Below are 19,844 nucleotides of genomic sequence, written 5' to 3' on the forward strand. Positions count from 1 at the left end.
GTGGTCTGAGAGCACTGAACAGGTGGTGAAAGAATGAGGCCAAGACCTAATGAGAGCCTGTTGTGGGGGGCCTCAAAGCAGGGTGAAGAGGTGCCTTCTGCTCTGAGACATGAGGAGCAAAGGGGTAACGTGGTCTGACTCAGGTTGTAAAGCATCGCTCTGACTGTTGTATTGAAACTTGGGGTCAGTAGCTTTAGCTTAGGTTTCCTGGATTTGGTCCTGACTCTAATACTAATTACTGGTCTTCCTAATGACTGGAAACATAATTAATCATTCTATGCTGGGTTTCCATATCCATGAAACAAATTAATAATAATAATAATAATAATAATAATAATTACCCCATCGAGCAATTTTAAGCATAAAATCAGAAAATTCAGGCAAACTACTAAACAGAGTTCTAGGAACATAGTGAATACCACATGAATACTAGTTATGCTAAGTATTATTAAATTTATCTTTCTAATAAAAATGACTATTGTTCTATAATGGGCTGTTTGTGAATGTGTGCTTCTACACTACACAGCTGTGGACATGTGGGCTGTGTGAGTCTTCACCTCCAGGCAATGATACCTTCACCTTCCCAGTGACAGCAGGTGCCACCTCACTTCTAGGCCGTGGCACTCAGGAAGGGCGGTAAGAGGCCACTATGGGGAAATTACCCTCTGTAGACTGGGACAGCTTCTGGCACCTCCATAGTCATGCAGACATCCCATGAGAAATTGAGATATCTCCCAAGAAGGGAGGGTATCCACTGAAGACTGTACAGAATGAGGAAGCAACAGGAGGAGAAAGGTCCAATAGTGGTGACCAGGTGTACTAGTTCCCAGTTGCTGTGTAACAAATATCCCAGACCTTAGCAGCTCAAAAAACAGCAAACCTATATTGTTTCATGGGTTCTCAGAGTCAGGCATCACAGCAGGGACATCGGCTGGGGGTCCAACTCGGAGCGTCTCTTGAAGCAGCAGATGATGGTCAGGGGGGCATCATCTGAGGTTTGACTAGGGCTGGGCAGGCGACAGGTTCTGTGTCTATCACTCTCTCACATACTGTTGGAAGAGACCGCAGTTCCTACCCGTGTATGCCTCTCTGCAGGCTGCCTCACTGTCCTGAGGACACGGCAGCCACTTTCCCCAAGTGAGTGATCCCGGAAAGATGAAGCAAGAGGCTACAGTGCCTTTTAGGATCTGGCCTCAAAAGTGGTACCCTGGCTCCTCTACCACGTGGCATGTTCTTCAGAAGCAAGGCACTAAGTTCAGCTTACACTCAAGGAAAGGGACTCAAGCTCCACCTCTTGTAGGTCAAGTATCCAAGAATTGGTGGACGTATTTTAAAACCACCACACAGGGTGTGTGAGTTTGGGGCAAAATAACATTGTCTTTAGGTAGTGCCAGCTTAATTTTCAGAAAGTTTAAAACATAGCTCTCATGCAAACACATAGTGAGCACATGTAAAGGTTTACGGTTATTAATAAATGAGGAAGCAGCAGAATGATAAAGCTGATTTAAAAGATAAGCCAGGAACAGAGGATGAAATGTGGAATAGTTTGGCTGGCTTAGATTTAAATAAACTGCTTCATGAGTTGCAAGGCAGTAAAAGGCTCCCTTTGGTGCTATCTTTTCTATAAGGCAAATTACCTTATTTTTACCAAATTACATGCAAATTCATTTGCAAATTCCCAATTTTCTTTTAGTTCAAATCTAGCTTCGCAGAGTCTGGTGTCTAATATGAAGTGTCAGTAAGTCAGACAGAGGTGTGTCCCCTAGAGAATGGAGTAAGTTAAGGTGGGCTGTCTGACAATGCTCTAGGGTGACACCGAGGGCACATGCAGTGATCATTTTGTCGTATTTTCAAGTTCAGAGAACTTTTCTTAACAAGAGTTTTATCTGTCTCACTTTCACCTTCTTAGCTCATCCACTTGCCCATATTTGTCTCCACTGAAGTGCATTGCAATGTAGATAGCTCTGGCATAGGCCTGCCCAGCACCCTCAAGGAGCTCGCTGGTCTTGGGTGGGAGAGGGGCGGGGAGGGCGGAGGCATGCACCAGCCTCTTTCTTTAATGGGGAGAAGGAAGAAAGTTTTGTGAAGCTGCAGGTTCCCTGGGATCAGGGGCTCAGAGAAGGCAGCCTGGGCACATGGCATTTTACCTTCCTTGCTGACATAATATCTACTTCTCCAAAGTCATTTTGCAAATAAAAGCTTATTTGCTTAAAGTCACTTTGCCTGTAGACCAACTCCTTCAGTAATTTCTTTCTGGTGTTTTTTTTTTCAACTATTTCAGTGTCGTTTTTATTTGATCAATTTATGGTTATTTTAGTAATTTTGTAATAAAATAACCTCCCCACCTTTTATTTTCTGAAGGTGTTCATCACATTAATGGCATTATGTGAAAAGTAGAAGGCTATTTTCTATCTTTTGAACAACTTGATATTTTATTTATTCTTGAGCACTTTAAGGCTCATTTAAGCCAAAAGCTTGAACATAATTTTCAAAAAAAATGTGTGTCTTAACAGTAAATGGTTATCAGTGGTACTGAAGACATAATTAAATTTCATTATCATGCTTGGACACTTACCTTTCACTCAGCTCGATCATGGAGAGTGTGGAGGTGTATTAGCACTGCCTGAGTCATGACACAGTCACATGGGACTTTACCATTTAGGAAGGAAGAAAGACCAATCATAGAGAGGATGAGCTAGATTTTATTTCCTAGGGAAATCATTAGACACATGAGCCAAGATGCTGACACAAAGATGCCTGTCACATCATCGCTTTCCACAGCAAATAACAATAACAACAATATAAAGGACTGCTAAGAATTGATTACTATAAATAAATGATGTTGCTCCTTTGCAGTAAAATACTAAACAGCTCTTGAATGTGATGACGTCGTAATCTATACTTGGCATGGGAAGACACTGTGCTGTTTTGCTACGTGCACAGCTGGCTGAAGAGAGTGTAGTCCTGCATCCACTTGTGTGAAAGTCATGGGTAGTGTGTCCACATGCAGAGGGAAAGCTGGGCTTATGGGTTTTGTGATGGTGCTATAGTAGTGAAGACAAATTTTCTTCTTTGCCAATCTGGATTTTCAAGTTTTTCTACGATGACTATGCAGACTAAACCTCCTGTAAGCAGGAAAAAGCAGGAGAAAGCAGGAGGTCCCACCTCTAGGAAGGCCACCTCAGGCCTTCCACAGGCCTGAGGGATTGGGGAAGGAGGGAAGGAAAGAAGGAAGGATGGCGAAAGGGGGGAAGGAAGGAGGTAGTTCTAAAGTCTACTTTCTGAGCTGTTGTCTGCACTGACACCTTTGGGTTTGGAGGGACCTGAGGTCCAGGAACCAAGTGCTCAGGAAGAGCTGGGAACCCCCGGGATGTTTTCAGATGTAGAAGGAAGACAGTCTCCAGAAACTTCCTTCCCTGGGAGAGATAGGGTGGTGTGAGGTCACCGTGGAAAACCCTGCTCCTCCTGTCTGGGGGAGTTTCAGGCCTCTCCCTAGCCTGTTATTAAAGGGCCCAGGTGTCCTTGTGCTCATCTTGCAGGAACAGCAGGCAGACACGGTAGGCTCCGCCAGGAGAAAGGAGTGGTCTCAGGTGTCCTTGGGGAGCTAGTTTCATTATCCCTGGCAGGACCTGGGTTCTCCCCTGACCCCAGAACTAGGACCCCAGCTCTGTGGGGGCTGTTCACATGCTGGGGAGGTTGGGAGGCTGCCTGCTACCCAGGTCCCTGAAAGCTCAACTGTTTCCACTAACACCTGTTATTTCACAACAGGACGGTCCACACGCTGAAGGTCAAGATGGTTCTGAGTGGAGCCCTGTGCTTCCGGTGAGTATCTGAGACTCCAAGTTGGCCATGTCCTGGGGGGAGCTGAGCACCTGGTGCACCTGTTGTCCAGCCTTGCCCAGGAGGGAGGGACCTGGACCAACCGAGCTGCAGCTCCCCAGTTGAGGTGGGCAGGTGGGCAATCGTGAACAGCCACTAGCTGCCCCAAGAGAAATTCTTCAGCCTCTTCAGTCAGGCGGCCACCTCCTGGGAGCTCCTCCATGTGAGGACGGACAGGTGAGTCGCCTGTATGGAGCTGCTGTCCCATGTGTCCATATTGAGAGTGGAAGTCAGGAGACATGCTGCTGTACCTACCGCAGTGACCTGGCATCGCCCGCCCCTCTGCTCCGCTGCTCCCTGCTGCCCTTTGGGATAATATGACAGCAACGAAATTACTTGTCAGCCAGTTTGTCCTTGGATATGTGCTGACCGGGCACTCAGCTATGCTCCAGACATCACAGCCACGAATGGCACTTGTTCTTGCTCTCGCTGAACTAAGAGCCTAGGCAGCCTTTCCCAAAGCGTGTTCTGTGGGACCCCAGTCCTACAAGCTTCTTTATTAACACAGTGGGGCTCCCTGATATAGTAAGTGTGGGAGATACTGCTCTTTATGTCTTCTCATGTGAAAGCAGGTTAGGAGCTCTGAAGTAGAGATTTGTCTATATTTAGCCAACATGTATCCAGCATACTTTTTTCCACGTAACATCCGGGAAAACCCACTAGGGTAGGATACACCATCACCTCACAGGATGCCAGAAAATCAGCTGTGCTCACACATGAGAAATACACTTGAAAAGTCAGAGGAAAGCATTTTAAATTTAAAGAAATTCTTAATTTATCAGGGACTATGTGGCCCAGCAGAAGGAAAAGCCCCTGGATGTCTTCAGTAATGACTGAAGAATTAGATGTTAATCTGGATGAGGCCTGGGCATTGGCTAACTCACCATCTTAGCTTAGTGGTGGGCAGACTCGAGCCCAGAGGGGGTGAGTGGCTTGTCCTCTGTGACCCAGCAGCAGTGGAGAAGAGCAGGACGGAGACCCAGGACTCTGACTTTCCACTATGACACACAAGGGACTGCTGGGTGTAGAGAAGATTAAAGAGGGTGAGGGACAGAATCCTTGACTTGCAGGAGGTGGTCTGTGGGGTTGTCCCCTAGTTGGACATGAACCCAGTGGGGCTGGGAAAAGGTTGTACCATTCCTTTGGCACAGTGGGCAGACAGGGAATCGGTGCCTGGGATGGGGGGACTCTGGAGCCTGGCCAAGCTGGACACATACCCACCCTTCCCTGACTGAGTGTCATTGTCCTGATGTTCCAGAATGAAGGATGCAGCACTGAAGGTTCTTTATGTGCACGATAACCAGCTTATGGCCGGTGGGATGCATGCAGGGAAGGTCATGAAAGGTGGGTGCCAAACAGGACCCTTCTTCCTTAGGGCTGGGAGGACTTAGAACAGCCGTGTAAGACCCAGGCTTGACACAGTAGCCAGGGTACCCTGAAATCAGGCTCTGAGCAAGGACAAAAAATGCTATACCTTCTAGCAAAGCGAGACACATGCCCCAGTACCACCTGGTGCCTCTCTGCAGAGGTGAGAATGCTTCCCAAGAAGAATGCTTTGTTCTTCCCTCATAGGTGGACCTAGGGCACACATTCCTTGTCCTGAGAGCCAGTGTTGGAGAGAAGTAATCAGGCTCTCTCTGTCTTTATTCCCATTTGGGGGTCCCCTCTGCTCTTGGAGATCCCTGGTCACTCAGAGTGGAGATCCCTGGTCACACCACCTGGCCTGGTGTTTGCTCATTGTGCACCATATCTGGTGCACATATCTGCAAGTGGCAGGCCCTTCTCTCTAAAACAGCATGCACCTGCCCACCTGCCACATGTTCACCAGGCTCTGGGGCCAGGCAGACCCTCTGTGAGGATGTATGTGTGCACATGTGCACATGTGTGCATGTATCAGTTATGCATGTGTGTGCATATGTGCGTGTGTGGGTGGCACAGAGAGGACTGAGACCTTCTCCTGTTCTTAGGAATCTCACAAGGGTAGAAAAATGCCCACATAACTTTGAAGAGTCCAGAGGGCCTAAGGCTATTAAAGGAGGAGGTCCAACGTCCTGTGGGGGTTGGAGAAGACTTGAAGATTTGATCCTGAGCAAGAGGATGGGCATGGGGGTGGGAGGTAGTACAATGTGCTAGTGCCTTGATGTCTTTTGGGCCAGCTGGCAGAAGAGCACCTGTTTCCACATGACAGCTGCTGAGACCTGGGAACAGTGTGCCTCACAGAGACCAGCTTCTCAAAGTCTGTGATGGGAGAGGGGGAGGGAAGGCAGTCAAGGCCCCTGAATCTGGCTTCCTTGGTCTAGGTGAGGAGATCAGTGTTGTCCCTAATCGGTTTCTGGACATCAGCCTTTCTCCAGTCATCCTGGGCGTCCAGGGAGGGAGTCGGTGCCTGTCATGTGGGACAGGGCAGAAACCGACTCTGAAACTAGAGGTGAGTCCTGTGGGGCATCACCTGGCTTCACTGGGCAGTAGATGCTGGACCCCTGGGGTCCATTGCTGCTGTGTCCCGTGTCCTCAGCCCTGGCTTCCTGGCCACTCCACTCACACCCCTCACTGCCATGCCCTTTGCTCACAGCCAGTGGACATTATGGAGCTCTACTTCAGCCACGAGGACTCCAAGAGCTTCACCTTCTACAGACGAGACACGGGGCTCACCTCTAGCTTCGAGTCAGCTGCCTTCCCGGGCTGGTTCCTATGCACTGCGCCCGAAGCCGACCAGCCTCTCAGACTCACCCAGCTCCAGGGAGACGACAGTGAGGACAACCCCATCACAGACTTCTACTTTCAGCAATGTGACTAGGGCAAGGCACCCCTCAGGGCCTTGTGGACAGAGCTGGCTGGGGCAAGTGGAGGAGGAGGAGGCTCAGGTGACTACCCCACCTTTGTTCTTGGGCCCCCACCTGATTGTCTGGGCACATAGCCACTCTCCCTTCTCCCGGTTCCCAGTTTGGGTAAATTCTGCTGAAGATTGGGGCTTAGTTTACAATTTCTTTCCATGCTGGATGGCACTACTGGTATGGAGCTCTGCAAAAATGACACAAGGGGAGTGGTGGAAATCCTTCGGGCTTTGCGGCGACTTGCCCAGTGCCCCTGAACCCCACAGGCCAGCCCTGTCCCAGGTTGAGCCTATTAGAGCCACTAGCTGCTCACATGGGGTCCCGTCATCACCCCTATGCAGGAGATGGAGGGGGTCAAAGAGTTAGAGACCCCAGGCCCAGCCCCTCCCCGCTTCCCTTTAATTCAGCTGCCATCCTGGGTGCCTTCTCCCTCCCCATCCTCGCACTATCACCATGGGCAGGATAAGGTGGCACTGCCCAAGGAAAGGGCTCCAGCTCTGAAGACCGAGGAGGGGCAGGCATGTCACTCCTTTTGCAACCCAGATACAATTAAAGTCCACGATGCTGGTGTCTATTCACATGGCAAGATGCTCATGATATATTAAGTGAAAAGAGCAAGTTACAAAGTGGCATATCTGTAACTCTTTTAATTAGAAAATACTTATTTAATTAAAAAATAAAGAAAAACGTCTGGAAGAGTTTACTTCAGTTTTAGCAATGTTGGTGTACTGGTATTATATGTGACTTTCTTTTTGTTTTTTTAAAAAAGTCATTTCTGTATTCTAATTATTCTGTGCTGAAGATGGATTACTGGCGTCGTAATGAGAAAAATTAACCTTGAGGTGAGCAGACCAGACACAGTTTCTGGTTGTCCTCAGCCCCCATGTCCCCGTACTGAGATTTGAGGTGACTGCACCCTGCTGCTTTGGTTGGCAGCAGCAGCAGGCGTCTGGTCTCAGCAGAGCTGCCAGGGAGGAGGTTCGTGGTGGGTTCCTGGGGCTGGAGTCTCCTGGGGAGGGACTGCACAGGAAGAAAGCCGCACTTTGAGCTGCAGTGCTCATGGTCCCTGAGATTTCAGGGTGTGGGATTCAGCCCCCAAGGGTCATCTGTGCTGGTTGAGTAATGTCCCCACAATTTCATGTCCTTCTGGGAGCCTCAAACTGTGACCTTATATGGAGATAGGGCCTTTGCAGGTGCAATTAGTTGAGGTCGTGCTATGTTGGGGTGGGCCCTACACCCAGTACTACTGGTGTCCCAGTCGGAACAGGAGACCCAGGCAGGAAGACCATGTGTAGGTGGAGGCTGGATCTGTGCTACAATAAGGCAGAACACTGATGGCCAAGGCTCCTGTCAGGAGGAGGTGTTGTCCCCAGACCCTCCCGGGGAGCATGGCCTGCCAGTCTCCCCCACTGAGACTGGTGTGTTAAGCCAAGTCTGTGGTAATTGGTCATGGCAGCCTTAGGAAACTAATGCTCTGGATCTCCTGGTGTCCGCACACTCGGTCCCCTCCCACACTGCACCCATCACTTCTGTGACCAGTGGCATATCGCAGAGGTAGTGCTGTGCTGCTTCTGAGGTTCCTGCAGCTTCCATGTTGGTCTGTTTCCTTGTTCCCTTGAGCTGGGGGAGCAGCTGCATGTTGTAAGCAGCAACAGAGACCTGAGTGATGAAAAATGAAGCCTCTTGCCTAGGGTCACATGCGTGAATGTGGAGGTGACCCCTCCAGACCTAGTCAGGCTGCCAGGATGCCACCGACTGCAACCCGGGGAGACCGTGACACAGAACCACCCAGCCAAGCTGCTGTAGGCACCAACCCTCAGAAACCACATGAGAAGATAAAGGTCTGGTGCTTTAAGTGGCTAAGTTTTGGGGTCACTTGTTAGGCAGCAGTAGATGACTAATACACAGGGAAGAGAAGTAAATGCTTTTATTTTCCTTCTCAAAATGAACATTGGTCCCTTATTTCCCCAAACATTGTATTTAAAAGCTGATCATACTAAACTTATTGAATAGTCTCTGTTTGCAAAGTTTAGCTCTTCCTTGACTATCTTTGCACCTCCAGCCATGTGTGCCAGGGACCATGACCCCAGTGTTCCCACCTAAACCCTGGGGGTGAGAGCAGAGGCCAGGAAGGGACCCAAATGTGAACCAGGTGTTGCCCCTGCTCCTCACCTGTCAGACCAACGTGGATTTCACTGAGGGACTAGCCAGGGGGTAGCCAGGCCAGAGGGTCTGCCTCCTGGACCTCCAACTACAGCCTCCCAGGATTCTGTGCGGAGAGCACAGCTCCAGGCCCCAGGCTCTTTGTGCAAACCCGGTTCACACTCTGTACCCACGGGCTCACCCACAGACCCTGATCGCCACTTCCTCTGAGGAGCCTCTGCTGAGTAAAGATGCCTGGTCTTCCGCTCTGACGGTCTTGTATGCACCTCTATGCAAACTTCCCCTCTTTGTAATAAGTCAACTTGGGGTCTGTGGCCCCTAAAATGATCTCAAGTTCAAGGCTGCATCAGTTTGTTTCCAAGCCTCTTACCTTGTGTTTGGTAATTAGAACCCAGTGAGTGGAATGTGGAGGCCGTTTTTTACCCTGGAACATTCTTTCTCCTCCACCACCTACATTGCAGTTGCTCCACCCTCAGGGAGCAGCTGAAAATTTTCTCATTCCTGAAGTTTCTCCAGCCTGAAGTGGCTCTTCATCATTTGTCAGGTGATAGAACTCAAAGGGCTTTAGCAGGAGTGAGTGACACATGCTGATCGAAAAGGGAGGGATGCAAAGTGCTATGTGTATGCGCCGTGAGTCCTGGCACTCAAGTGAAGCAGGTCTAGTGGTTTTAGATTTCTTCCATTTCAGCACCACCCCCAGCCTCAGGTAGTATCTACAGAGGTGTATACCCAAGGCCTGTGCAGTCTGCCGGTTGTCAGCACTGAGGACCACTGTGTGTCCTGAAGAGCAGAGGGGCCCAGGCCAAGTCACAGGGAAGCAGTGAAAGGGCTGGGGGCCTGTATCCTGATGAAGCCATACACAGAGTACCCCAAAGCTGCCATTTGGAGGACTCACCTGTTGGCTGTAATTCCAGAACACACAAGCAGGGCCAGTGAGAGGACAGATAGAGCTGCCTTCTTGTGTGACCTGGAAATTTTCACTGTAAGGACCACACACACCATTTGGGTTTCTCCAAGGCGCTATGAGCTCCCTGGCCCTGGAGACGTTGGGGCACAGCTGGCCGAGCCTACTTCTCAGGGATGCTGTAGCACTAATTATGTCATGTCTGAGGCCCTTACAGTTCTAGAAATTGTTTTTTCACTCAAGGAAATTGTCTGACTGTGTGTTGTCTCCAACACAATAGGCCTTCAGCCCAGAGATTAAAATCTGGTCTTTTTTTTAAAATCCTCACCGGAGGATATGCTCCATCGACACTAGAAAGAAAGGAAGGTGGGGGGGGGGGAGAACCATTGACCGGTCCCCCACCTCAGTATATGTCCTGACTAAAGATTGAACAGCAACCTGGCTATGTGCCCCGACTAGGAATCAAACCCACCACCTTTTTTAGTATACAGGATGATGCTACAACCAGCTGAACCAACAGGCCAGGGCTAGAGTCTAGTCTTCTTGTCTTTTCAAGTGTTTATGACTTAGATCCCCAGCTGGACTGTAAACCACTCCATAGGGACTTTGTGCTGTATACCTTTGTCACACAGCAGTGTGAGTGCTCAGTAAACACTCACCGATTGCCAGGGACCATACCCCTCATGCTTCTGCCCTTTACACAGCAGGACAAGACATTGAGGGAGGGGGTCAAGAATGACCACTGGCCTTAGAAAATAGAAATCTGGTCCCATTTCTGCCCATCTGCTCTTATTTATCACTCTGCAGGTATCTGGGTATTGAACTGACCTCTCCCCTTCCTCCCCAAGCTTTTCATGGAACTTTGTAAATGACCTGACAGGAAAAATTATAATAAGGAAGTTGATCCCCAGAGAACAGCATACCTAAGTGTTCTGCCCTTTATGAGTGGATGGATGGAGGAGTGGATGGATGGACTGAGTTAGGTTCTGTCAGTTCTGGGCCTGAGTGTTCACCCTGCCCTGCTCCCACGGTGTCAAGTGCCCCAGCTGTCCAGGGCACAGGCTGCCTGCTCAGTCTAGGGTGGATCTAAGGTCAATGACCTCCTGAGGTCATTGGTGAGTTTTCTCAGATATTCTATCTCATCGCATTTATACCAGTGATCGGATGCCCTCTCATCTTCCCAGACAGGGTGGCACTCACCATGCAGTGAGCCCCCACTCTCTCATTGCTGGGCTTCAGACATCAGACATTGTTCTGCCCTTAGGTGCCTTGGACACACTCCTCTTGCGTGTGCTGCCCTTAAGCCTAGAGTGGAGCCCATGGCACACCAAAGGGAAGGCAACACACAAGGACATCTGACCCCAGCACTATTTACCTGGTGGCCCAAACCACCAATAACTGTCAATGACAGTAGCGATGAGCAGGGGCCCGACGCCTGGCTTCTACAAACAAACACTCATTAATCCCCCCACCTTCTCATTATCCATACTGTGCTGCAGACATTGTGAAATCCCCAGGCTCTTCTTCCCCATCCTGGAGCCAATATTAAAGATGCTGCAGGCCCGACCCACCTGTTCAGATAATATAAACCCTGGGCAGGTGCGCTGGAGAAATCAGGTGGCGGTTCCGGGCACCCAGGATCTGCAGGTCAGTGGTGGGCAGGGAGAGTTCTCCCTTTTTCTCTTTTCTTCTCCCTTCTGCCAGCATCTCCAGTATTGCCCCACTCCTTAACCATTCCTGGCAGCTCTCTAAATGACAAGATGTCCTACCCACAGAACATCGGGGTTGCTAGATAATTCCAGGGGCGCAGAGAAGGAATTTGAGGAGAAGCTGTAGGTTGAGTCTAGACACTTTTAATATTTAGAACCATAGGTTTTAGAAAGTGATGTCAGAGGAAACACCTGTGCCAGAGGTGCTCAGTAGTGTTTGGTGAGGTCTGGGGCTCCTTAGAGATACCCCAGTGCCTGCCTCAGTGGTCAAGGGAAATGCTCACAGGTTCTCGCACCTCCATCACCCCTGACTCAGCAAAAGCAAGGTGCTCTTATCCATTATACTTTCATTAAGATTCTGTGTGCAAATTCAGTGCAAAACTTAGCTTTTAAGAGTACTGCCCTGCCCAGACTCTCATTTCAATGTGAATAAGTTGGAGGCCTAGGATAAAGGGGGCTTTCCAAGGTGGCGAGACAAAGCCGAATCAGTAGCAGCACTAGGCCTTGAACCCAACCTTGCCACTGAAGTCTGCTGCATGCATGCCTCCGTGCCCTGCCCACAAGTACCATCCATGTCAGTTGGGAGGGTGCGGGAAGCTACAGCCATGCTTCATGATGCGGTTACTTTTCATAAGGAAAACAAATGTCTACATATAGAACAATAAACGATACAGAGAAATTTAATAAGAGTTCAGAGGAGGATATACTAGTAAAGGAGAGATTCATTAAACTCCGAGTCATGGCATCACAGATGGTTTGATCTGATTCTTAACAACCACATATTCTAAGTTCATGATTTTATAGATGGTGAAACTGAGGGCTGGAGGTGAAGTGACATAGCCTTGCATGTCTGAGTTGTTACTCTGAGCTTATAATTAATTTGGCAGAACCTTTAGATAATGAGTTCATGTTCAGTGACCCTAATGTCACAGGTGACACTAAGTGACATTAATGGACAGCAGTGAGAAGGGGTGACTTTTGAGGCAGGGAAATCAAAGACAGCCCTGAGTGTGCCCACTGGAGGGTAAGAAGAAGTCACATGCCTGGAGGGGTGGTTCTGTGTCCACAGAAAAGTGAGATACACTCATGGGAAAAATCTGGGCTGGACTGTGGTGAAATGGCAGCCACTGTGGATTCTAGAGCTGGGCGGGGATGTGGTGGAAGCAGTACTTAGAAGATGAGTCCAGGTTGGTCTGGACTAAAGGTAGAAAAACCAGGAATACAGGTCCAATGATTGTTAAGAATGCAAAGTTACAGTTTAAAGAATAATCTACCAGAACTTGCTGATAAAGCAGATTCAGTCAGGAGATTTGGGAGAAGTGGTCAATGATCCTCAGGTTTTTGAATCTCATTGGCTGGAGGAAGATTATGTCAGGGAGAGAAATAAAACTGGGAGGAAGAATGGGCCGAGGGGGCAGGAGACAGTTAATTCGACCTTAGAGATCCTAGGTTGGGCGTTACGGCAGGGTATCTAGAGGGGGAGTCCTGTAGCCTAACGGAGGTAATCTGGGGTGTTCAGTCTGGGCTTCAGGAGGAGTAGACCAACATGATTATTGCAATTGTGGAAATGGGTGAATTGAAACTCTGGGAAACGAGAGAGAAGTGCTTAGGACTTTAACTTGTGGCTTCCAGCCTTAGGGATGCCCCCAAAGGGAGGGGACAGTCTATGGCATCTGAGAAGAGGGCATGGAGAGGTGTGAAGGTGATCAGTGGCAAGGGTTCCTTGGGGCAGAGGCCAAATATCAGAGGGATCAAGAAGGAGTCCAAATTTGGTGCCACAGAAGCTAACGTTGGTCTTGGAGAACATATTCATGCACGTAACGTGTAAGGTACCAAGGAAAGGGTAGGAAGAGGGTGGTGTGCAGATAGCATGGAGGATGTCCGGGTGCTGGTGTTTGATCCAGGACAGGCAAACTGATGAGTTCTGAGATAGCCAGAGGCAGCGTTCAGGAAGGGGCACAGGACAAAACTCAGTGAAAGGCCACTGGGGGCAATAGAGAAGGACAAGTTTGGGGATGGAAAGTGTGGCACACAGGAAGAGACTGAGGCAGCTGCTCAGCAACAGAACCCCTAAGCTCCCTGTGGACTAGACATGGACTTTTCACTCTTTCTCACTCCTCCACACTCTAGGGGAGACACTGGAATTTGAGGCTGTGCCAGGACCAGAGGCTTCTGGGGCCCCAGGGGATCCAGCTGGACAACCTGCTCTGAATTTCTGCTGGCTCATTGAGCTGACCAAGAGTGAGAGTCATCAGTCCGCCTGTCCAGCTTCCCAAAGGTGCTTCACTTGGTCTGTGCCAGCCAGGCTTTGGCACAGCCACCAGGATGCCCGTGTTTCTGCTGCCATAACCAAAGGACCCCCGGTTGTCTGGCTGAGAGAGAGCACAGCACCAAGCGGGCTTTGTTGAGGCCACGCTGCTGTGGGCCTCCCTGGGCTGGGGGATCACCTAGTGCTTTGCTACTCAAAGTGGGTTCCAGGGACCAGCAGCAGTAATGTCACTTGGTTGCGTGTTTGAAATAGTCTCAGGCCCCACCCTAGATGGAGGGAATCAGAATCTACATTTTAATGAGAGGTGTAACTGATTTATTTATATATTCATCAAAGAGAGACGGACTGAGCTGGTCTAGCAGTCCCAAGGCCGACTGATCACTGCAATCACTTCAAGCGCAGGAAATACCCTTCCTCAAGGGCCCCCAGGGGATTCAGAGGGCAGGCACTTTTGAGAGCCAGTTAGTCTAACTGAACACCTCACTTAAAAAAATTAAAACTTACTTTACACTAAAAAGAAAATTCATATTCATATAGGAATAATGTTGAGGTGTTAAAAAAACAAAACCACTCACGATCTCGTCACCGCAGGTCATGTGGGCGGTTTGCTTCTCTGTGTATCTTGGAATGCATGTGGGTTTAAGTGAAATCATAGCATGTATTATTTATGTCTTGCACTTTTTACTCAGTATATTTTTAATGATTTTTGTTGTATGTTCCCATTATCATCCAGTCCCCTTGTATCTCCCTCCCCACCCGGCACCACTCTATTGTCCATGTCCACGAGTCCTTTTAGTTTTTTGCTCCATCCCTCCGTCCCTCCCCTCCCCACCCCTTAGCTGTCATCCTGTTCTTTATCTATGAGTCTGTCTCTACGTTGCTTGTTAGTTCAGTTTGTTCATTAGATTTCACATACGAGTGAAATCATATGGTATTTTTCTTTCTCTGACTGGCTTATTTCACTTAGCGTAATGTTCTCCTGGTCCATCCATGCTGTCGCAAAGGGTAAAACTTTCTCTCTTTTCTTTTTTTATGGCTGAGTAATATTCCATTGTTGTAAATGTCCCATAGATGTTTTATCTACTCGTACTGATGGACACTTGGGCTGCTGCAATATCTTAGCAATTGTAAATAATGCTGCCATGAACATATGGGTGCTTATTTCTTTGAATTAGTGTTTACTTCCTTTGGATAATATTACCAGAAGTGGGATAGCTGGGTCAAAAGGCAGATGTATTTTCAATTTTTTCCTGTATTTCCATACTGCTTTCCACAGTGCCTGCACCAGTCTGCATTCCCACCAAGAGTGCACAAGGGTCCTCCTTTCTCCACATCCTCCCAGCACTTACTGTTTGTTGATTTATTGATGATAGCCATTCTGACAAGTATGAAATGATATCTCACTGTGGTTTTAATTGTCATTTCTCTGGAGACTAGTGAAGTTGAGCATCATTTCATATGTCTGTGGGCCATCTGTGTGTCCTCTTTGGAGAACTGTCTATTCAGATCTTTTGCCCATTTTTAATTGGGTTGTTGAGGTTTGTTTTGTATTTGTTTTTTGTTGTTGAGTTTCATAGGTTCCTTATAAATTTTGGATATTAACCCTTTATCAGATGTTTCAGTGAATATGTTCTCCCATTTTGTGGGTTGTCTTTTTATTTTGTTGATGGTCTCTTTTGACATAATTTTTAAATCAATAGCCTACCTATTATTTGGACACAACTTATTTCCAACTTCTCGCTATTGTAAAAAGTGATGTAGTAAACACTTTCATGACTAAATGTTTGGGCAACAGTTGAAACTACCAAGTACGCAGACGTCTTTCACCAGCATGCGTCCAGATCTGCACTCCTGCCCGTGCCCTGTTACCCTTCATTCGCGCCAACCCTTCAACTCTCACCACAAAGCTCAGGGGTAGGAAATGGGATGTGCCAAGGGTCCTAGTGGCAGATTTGGCACTAAAGTTGTCCCTGCTACACCCTCATTCTAATGCCCAGGCCCTGGAGGTTGGCGCTGCTGCAGTGGCCGGAAGACTGACATCAGCATCAACCTGTCCTCTCAGCTGCCCCCCAAACGCCCCTCCGAGCCACCCTCTCCCTCTCTGAGCCCTGCTACCCCCCCCACCTTCCTCTTTCCCACCTCCTCTTATTTTCTGCCCTCTTATCTTTTTTCTACTGTTTTCTTTTCTTGGTGGGAATCTTACCTACTTTGTAAACCTCAGCCTGAGCGATCCTTGCACTTTACTTTTCTGGGCTATTTTCCAACTCTTACCGCCCTCATGCCCTAATTTGCTCTGTTTCTTTTCAAACTGGATTCTATACCATTCTTTTGAAGGTCTTTTTAGGGACAGGCTACAGGGCAGATAACCCAGCTGAAGGAGAGGAGCTGCGTGATGCTCTGTGGTCTGGGCTTTATATGGGGACACAGGCTTCAGTGTAGAGCACTCATCCTCAAAAACACAAGTGTCTATGCATTGAGCCCATCCTGTTTCCACGTGGTGTAAATGAGGGGCTTGTTGGGCTTTGGATGGTTTCTTTTCCTTGGTCTCAGCAAGGCAACCCAGGCCCTAAGAATAATGCTCTCTAACTCTGCAGGGCGCCTGCTGTCCATCAGTGCTGGGTCCTCCCTTGCTTCTAGGGGTAGACTGCAGTGACTCTGTTCCACCACCGAAAAATGGGACAAGGTTTAAGTGGGCTCTTCCTCAAGCTGTGAAGCGAGAGCCCATCCTCCCCCTGCCCTCCCTCCGGCTCGGCCCTGGGAGGTGCTCCTGGCAATTTGGGGAAACTTGTTCTCCAGTTTTTCAGGGCTGGCACCAGAGTACAGTCACATGGTCACACCCAGCCAGCTCGACCTGTTCCCAGGTTGCCCCAAATGAGGGCTGTCAGAGCTACCTGGAGCTTGTACGGCAAGGGAGAGAGTTCTGTGGACTCTGACGGTCAGTTACGGAACAGCGGCCTAATGCGAAATTCCACCCTGTGACTGGGGATTTGGGGCACACTGGGTGTCTTCCCCCAGCCCCACTGCTTTCCTCTGACAACTCTTCCCTCCTTTCCCCCAGGAAGGACCAGTCACCCCTGCAAGAATGTGCTCCCTCCCCATGGCAAGATACTACATGTAAGTCCTTCCTTTCCTGATCAGGAGCCTGGGATGACATGGGAGGGGGAAAGAGGCTAAGTCAGAAGGACAAGGCTTCTTCTTACCTTAGAAACCTCAGGTGCCCCATAATTAAGCTTAATCACCACCCCTAATAGCAGAGGCTTTTTTTCCCTGGGCATCTGCAAAATGCCAGTCATTCCACTGTCTTGTCTCTACTCTAAGGAATCCAAGAGGTGTCACTAAGTTCACTTTACAGATCTGGAAACTGAGGCTCAGAGGTTCGGTGAGTTCCCTGATGTCCCCCAGGGCCAGGATACCCAGACTGCACATGCCCTGTGCTGTCCACCCTCTCTCTAAAGGCTCACAGACCAGTTCGAGTCTCGGTGACACCCTCTGTATGCTGGCCTCTGTGGCCCTTACTCCCAGTCTGGGTTTCCAAGTCCTACTTGTGTTTATCTCATTCGACATTTTGGTGTTTACTTACAGTTTACTCTTTACTGTCTGTGGTTTTTGCTGTAAATTGCCCCCAGCCCTTAGGGAAGAAGATGGGATGTAATGGAAATAAAATGTGTTAGCCTCTGGGGTGTCTTTCCTCAGCTCCTGCATGGGCCTCTTGTCCTGACAGGGGCCAGTCAGGGCCCCAGAAAGTTACAGTTTGGCTGGAAGGTGGGGCACATGCACAAAACATGCTAATGACAAAGCAGGCACCGTACCTTAGAGTATCTAGCTTGGGTGCAGGTCTCCAAATAGCCTGTTGCTGGCAGATGCATGGTATACAGTCTTGGTGGACCCGCTGGCAAGTTTGGGCTCCTCAGATCTTTATTTTTTTTATTGTATAAGTGAACTTGTGTTAAACACATATGGTCATTAGCAAAGGGCATTACAATTACCTGTTATTGAGAAAGGAAAAGCTTCTGGAGGCAATGGCCTTGGCCCAGAGCTTCTGCCCTAATAGGTAAATAAGCCTTCTTGGGCCTGAGAGTGGCTGACAAATGTCTTTGAAACCAGCCAGGCAACTGAACTAATAGCTGGCTTGGCTTTGATGTTGCACATGCTTGCTCACCAGGGCTTCTCCCCAACCCAAGGCACATAGCCGCCCTCTCAGGCCCATCGTTACAGCTGCAGCCGCGCCCAGTGACTGTCCACAGGCCCACTTTAGCTCTCTGCCGACCTCCTTACTCGTCACGCATAATGTGGGCACCCAGAGCTCACCTGCCTGGTGCAGGGGGCATGCGGCACATTTACCAGCACATAAAAATTTTTTCCAGTGGTGGATTTTCTCCAATTGAATAGTCTTTAAATATCCGAAAAGCAAATCACACTTCAATATACACTCAATTGATTCCTTTAATAAGACAACATCTATGAAAAATTGAGGCAGGCCCAGAAAACCTGGGATAAGGCTCCCTGTATCCCAGAGACATCACGGCCTCATGAGGAGACTTCTCTGGAAGGCAGTGGGAAAGGGCTACATCATCAGGAAAATTCTCTACCCCTCAGTGAAATGGCACTAGCTCCCTTCAATGCTTTGAAGGCCCTGACAGAGACCAAGCCTTGTAAAGGGCAGAGGTGCAGCCTCTGACAAGATCCAGGAGGCCTTTCCTGCCTTAAGATGACCTGGTCTTTACCTGCCCCCTTCGTACCTGTAGAAGGAGAAGAACCCCCAGATACTTAGTAAGGTGATCAGACTGTGGGCTTTTGGACTCAGTGGTGGCTGGAGGAGGTGGGTGGTCAGCATCACCTTCCTGTTTCAGAATTAAGGATGCAGATCAGAAGGCTCTGTACGTAAGAGACAACCAGCTCCTGGTGGGAGATCCTGACTCGGACAACTGCTGTGCAGGTGAGCCCTTGAGCCCCGACTGACCCACTGGGACTCTCTCAGGCTCCCTCTGCCACAGTCTCTCCCCTTCTCTCCTGCCTCTGGTGACAGTGAGAAGAGACAGGGAACAGCTGAGGACCTCTCCTAGTGAGAGGGTCATGACCCCAGAAGAGTCTCAGTTTACCCTGCAGCTTGCATGCAGGGTGTAGGCCAGCTGCACCCTGGCCCAGTTCCTGCCTGAACTTAGCTCTTGAGAGCTTGCAGTGTGGGTCACCTCACATCCTGGCTCTCTTCTCTCTTCCTTCCCAGAAAAGATCTGCATACTTCCCAACAGAGGCCTGGACCGCACCAAAGTTCCCATCTTTCTGGGGATCCAGGGAGGCAGTTGCTGCCTGGCATGTGTGGAGACAGCGGAGGGGCCTTCCCTGAAGCTGGAGGTGAGACATGTCTTGTTTTGGGGGACCCTGCGGACCTGCCTGTCTTCCAGGACACTCTGGCATCTCTGCTCCCATCTGTGGATTCCCTGCCAGATCCACACGTCCCCTCCTGTGAGTCTCCACCATCTCCCTCCGTACCCTGTGCCAAGACCCTTGCCCTCTAGAGTCCTCAGGAGGAAGTTCCCTGGTTAAAGACCCCCACCCCCATCCCATCCAGTCCCTCACTGGCTAAGCCCTGAGGCCTCCAGGCTGACTGCTTACTTAGCAGCCTCATCCTGCAGCCGGCCTCTTGCCCCCCACAGGATGTGAACATCGAGGACCTGTACAAGGGCGGTGAGCAGGCCACACGTTTCACCTTCTTCCAGAGAAGTTTGGGCTCCGCCTTCAGGCTTGAGGCTGCTGCCTGGCCTGGCTGGTTTCTCTGTGGCCCAGCAGAGCCCCAGCAACCAGTGCAACTCACTAAGGAGACTGAACCCTCTGCCCGCACTGAGTTCTACTTCGAACAGAGTCGGTAGGGAGTTAGAAGTCAGGGACTGTGCTCAGGGACTATGATAGGCAGAATAATGTCCATATTTGGGTGTCCATATCCATCCTTGGGTGTCCCCCAAAGATGTCTATATCCCAGTCCCCAGAATCTAGGGATATGTTACCTTGAAAGGCAAAAGGGACTTTGCAGGTGTGCTTAAGATAAGCATCTTGAGCTCTGGCTCTTGTGCTTCAGTGGATTGACTGCT

At 49.3% G+C, this 19,844-nt stretch overlaps 2 protein-coding genes across 2 annotated transcripts; both read left to right on the forward strand.

Annotated features, from left to right (window-relative positions):
• Window positions 1–3,793: 3,793 nt before the first annotated feature.
• IL36RN (interleukin 36 receptor antagonist) lies at window positions 3,794–6,676 on the forward strand. The gene is made up of 4 exons (XM_037150128.2): window positions 3,794–3,822; window positions 5,138–5,223; window positions 6,180–6,307; window positions 6,452–6,676. The coding sequence occupies exons 1-4, from the start codon at window positions 3,794–3,796 to the stop codon at window positions 6,674–6,676; spliced, it is 468 nt and encodes a 155-aa protein (XP_037006023.1).
• A 10,157-nt stretch (window positions 6,677–16,833) lies between these two features.
• Window positions 16,834–19,625, forward strand: IL1F10 (interleukin 1 family member 10). Its single transcript, XM_037150129.2, has 4 exons — window positions 16,834–16,872; window positions 18,609–18,694; window positions 18,983–19,110; window positions 19,413–19,625. Exons 1-4 carry the CDS (start codon window positions 16,841–16,843, stop codon window positions 19,623–19,625), a joined length of 459 nt encoding a protein of 152 aa, XP_037006024.1. The 5' UTR covers window positions 16,834–16,840.
• Window positions 19,626–19,844: the final 219 nt, after the last annotated feature.

This window comes from Artibeus jamaicensis, unplaced genomic scaffold, assembly GCF_021234435.1.
Source record: "Artibeus jamaicensis isolate MK-2021 breed Jamaican fruit bat unplaced genomic scaffold, CSHL_Jam_final contig_384, whole genome shotgun sequence".
NCBI classification, from domain to species: Eukaryota; Metazoa; Chordata; class Mammalia; order Chiroptera; family Phyllostomidae; genus Artibeus; species Artibeus jamaicensis.